This window comes from Protobothrops mucrosquamatus, unplaced genomic scaffold (genome assembly GCF_001527695.2).
Source record: "Protobothrops mucrosquamatus isolate PMUCROS unplaced genomic scaffold, P.Mucros_1.0 scaffold1514, whole genome shotgun sequence".
Taxonomy (NCBI): Eukaryota; Metazoa; Chordata; class Lepidosauria; order Squamata; family Viperidae; genus Protobothrops; species Protobothrops mucrosquamatus.
Window position 1 is genome coordinate 187,796 of NW_015387686.1, and position 3,167 is coordinate 190,962.

General features: G+C 34.9%; 1 protein-coding gene across 1 annotated transcript in view; it reads right to left on the reverse strand.

Moving 5' to 3' along the window:
• TECRL (trans-2,3-enoyl-CoA reductase like) overlaps positions 1 to 2,965 on the reverse strand; it is a 43,157-nt gene extending 40,192 nt beyond the window's left edge. The window contains exon 1 of the mRNA XM_015822267.1: positions 2,732 to 2,965. Coding sequence (XP_015677753.1) covers positions 2,732 to 2,965 — 234 coding nt within the window. The remainder of the gene's footprint in view (positions 1 to 2,731) is intronic.
• Positions 2,966 to 3,167: the final 202 nt, after the last annotated feature.

Here is a 3,167-nt window from a genome sequence, read left to right on the forward strand (position 1 = left end):
TTCAAAATTTGGAATGCTAACAAAGAATTAAGGGAGTACTGAGATAGCTATTTCTAACCTTATTTGGTTTTCTTCAGTCAGACATACCCTTCCGAGATTCGAACCTGGGCTGTCTGCATGTTAAGCAGAAGCATTAGTCCCTTATGCCACAGGCTCTTTCTCGCTTTGTTAGCTACAAGAGACAGGGGAAGAGGATGAGTGCTTTTTGAACACCCTGTCAGCCTAAATATGGGAGAGAGAGAAGTCTCTTAACATGCAGACAGTCTGCTTAACATGCAGACAGCCCAGGTTCGAATCTCGGAAGGGTATGTCTGACTGAAGAAAACCAAATAAGGTTAGAAATAGCTATCTCAGTACTCCCTTAATTCTTTGTTAGCATTCCAAATTTATATATATATATAATCTTGAGTTTGGTGCACCCTGTCGGCCCAAATATATATATTTTAAAAACAATAAATAGTTGATCACCAAGAGAATAAAACATACAAAATTTAAAAATTTAAAATTTATTTACTAAACCACCAAGCTTTCATCAAGAGCTCTTGACATCATCAGGGTATGCAAGCCATTGTTGGGAGTCGCCTATATGCAGCCGCTGATCATCTGCATCCGGCTCCTAGCGTGCGTCATGGGTCCCAGCTGAGCGTGCTGTAGTAACTCTTTCCTATTCTTGTTCTGGGCTCTATCGTGCTCAGTCCTTCTGATCCTGGAGTTGGATAAAATCCTTTCATTTCCCTCATGGGTAACAGTCATCCCCTTCTCACTAACAATGGCTTGCATACCCTGATGATGTCAAGAGCTCTTGATGAAAGCTTGGTGGTTTAGTAAATAAATTTTAAATTTTTAAATTTTATATGTTTTATTCTCTTGGTGATCAACTATTTATTGTTTTTAAAATATGGATACACCCAAGAGTCATGTTTTTACAACCTTATTTGGTTTCATCAGCCAGACATACCCTTCTGAGATTCGAACCTGGGCTGTCTGCATGTTAAGCAGAAGTGTTAGCCCCTAGGCCACAGGCTCTTTCTCACTTTGTTAGCTACAAGAGACAGGGGAAGAGGATGAATGCTTTATATATATATATATATATATATATATATATATATATATATATATATATATATATATATATATATATATATATATATATATATATATATATATATATATATATATATATATATATATTTCAAAATTTGGATTGCTAACAAAGAATTAAGGGAGAACTGGAATAGCCATTTCGAACTTTTTAGTTCTTTTCTACCAGACATACCCTTCTGAGATTCGAACCTGGGCTGTCTGCATGTTAGGCAGATGTATTAACCTCTAGACCACAGGCTCTTTCTCACTTTGTCAGCTATGAGACAGGGGAGAAGAATTATCTTGAGTTTGGTGCACCCTGTCGGCCCAAATATGGAAGAAAGGAATCTTTTGCCTGTATCTGCTCAAACTAGAGCCATCCACAGGCTTAGCAGTCGCAACTGCGACATCATATGTGTTTTTCAAAATTTGGATTGCTAACAAAGAATTATCTTGAGTTTGGTGCACTCTGTCGGCCCAAATATGGGAGAAAGGAATCTTTTGCCTGTATCTAGTTTGAGCAGATACTTTAATACTTGGTCTTCTGCTGCAAAATATATTGGGATCTTTTTTTGAAAGCATTTGGTCCACTATACAACTATATCTAGTCATGTAGCTTTCATATCTAATACTCACACACACACACACACACACACACACACACACACACACACACACACAAATTTTATTATTACCGTAGATATTACCCTATAGGCTTCATAAAAGAAAATGAGCAGTGTTTAAAAATATAATAACTCCCAAGGAGATTTACTTGAGATAATAAAATAATTTTCCCATTGAAATTCTCTAGGCAAATCATTCTGTTAATCTTTGCAAACTGGAAATAGTAATTCTAAGTGCCTTATATATTTGTTGCTGTAAGGATTTATAACACTTCTGAACATTTTACAATATAGTGCAAATTTGCTTTTCTGTATCAGAAATATTACAGCATATGAAATGTTTATGAAATGCTTTTTGTATAAACATGGGTATGATAGAATATAACTCAGTTATATTCTAGAAGTCAAATTTATAATACTGAAGCTATCAGAAGAACAAACGTTAAATAGAATTGGATATAAAATATTAGCACTACATAGCAAAAAATAATAATATTATGCAAATATTACTTATTTAAAAGGATTGCCTAAACATTGTAAGCACTATATGTCAAAATCTAAATGAAAGTTCTTTTGCTCCATTTTTTAAGAACCAGTGAACTGGAAATCAAGCCAGAAAAAACTCCTATCTGTAGACACTTAATTTGGAGGGCTGGGCACAGTAGGAATCATTCAGCAACATTTTGGTCAATTTCAAAAGCAAGGTCATACATTCATATTTGTTTGATTCACAATCCTATCTAAAATTATAGTGGATCATTAAAGTGAGTTTTCATCAAGACTATATTATAGTCTGCCTTATTTAACAGAAAATGTTAAAAAAAACGCTGCAACATAAATCTCACCTATTGGTACTATTTGATTCTGTTAATGAATCAGCAGAAAAAAATAGAAATATTTCTGAGGAGAAAAATCACTAAGCCAATGCAAAGATTAAAATAAAATACTACAAAATACTGTATTTTTTTTTTAAAAAAAGATACGTACTCTGCAATGTGCTGTTAAAAGCACTCCTAAAAACTTACCTTATCCACTACACAGATCTGCTTTTTGCTGTGGGCATCAAGAATCTCCACTTCAACATAAGTGATTTTTGAATGTCTAAGAACTGGCAGTGGTCTTAGGTGGCCAGCAGAAAGTACAAGTTGGGATAAGTTGAAAAAACTTCTCATGCCATTATAAGGTGTAGGCAATGCTGATCCCTGGATAGCAAGATCTTTCTTATGCTCAAGAGTGCTGGGTTTATGTCTCCTGAACATGACTGCATGAAATATACGGGCCTGTCATGTCAACACTGGACACCTACAATGGGTGATCTGTTGTCCCTGCATCAGTTAAATACAAACACTGGCTGATGAAAGGTCAAGTGGCATTCCATTTAAAGAGTCTAAGTTTATATGGCAGGATTGGAAACAATGGCTTTCTAATCCATTACTATATTTAGCTGGCTATTGTGATATT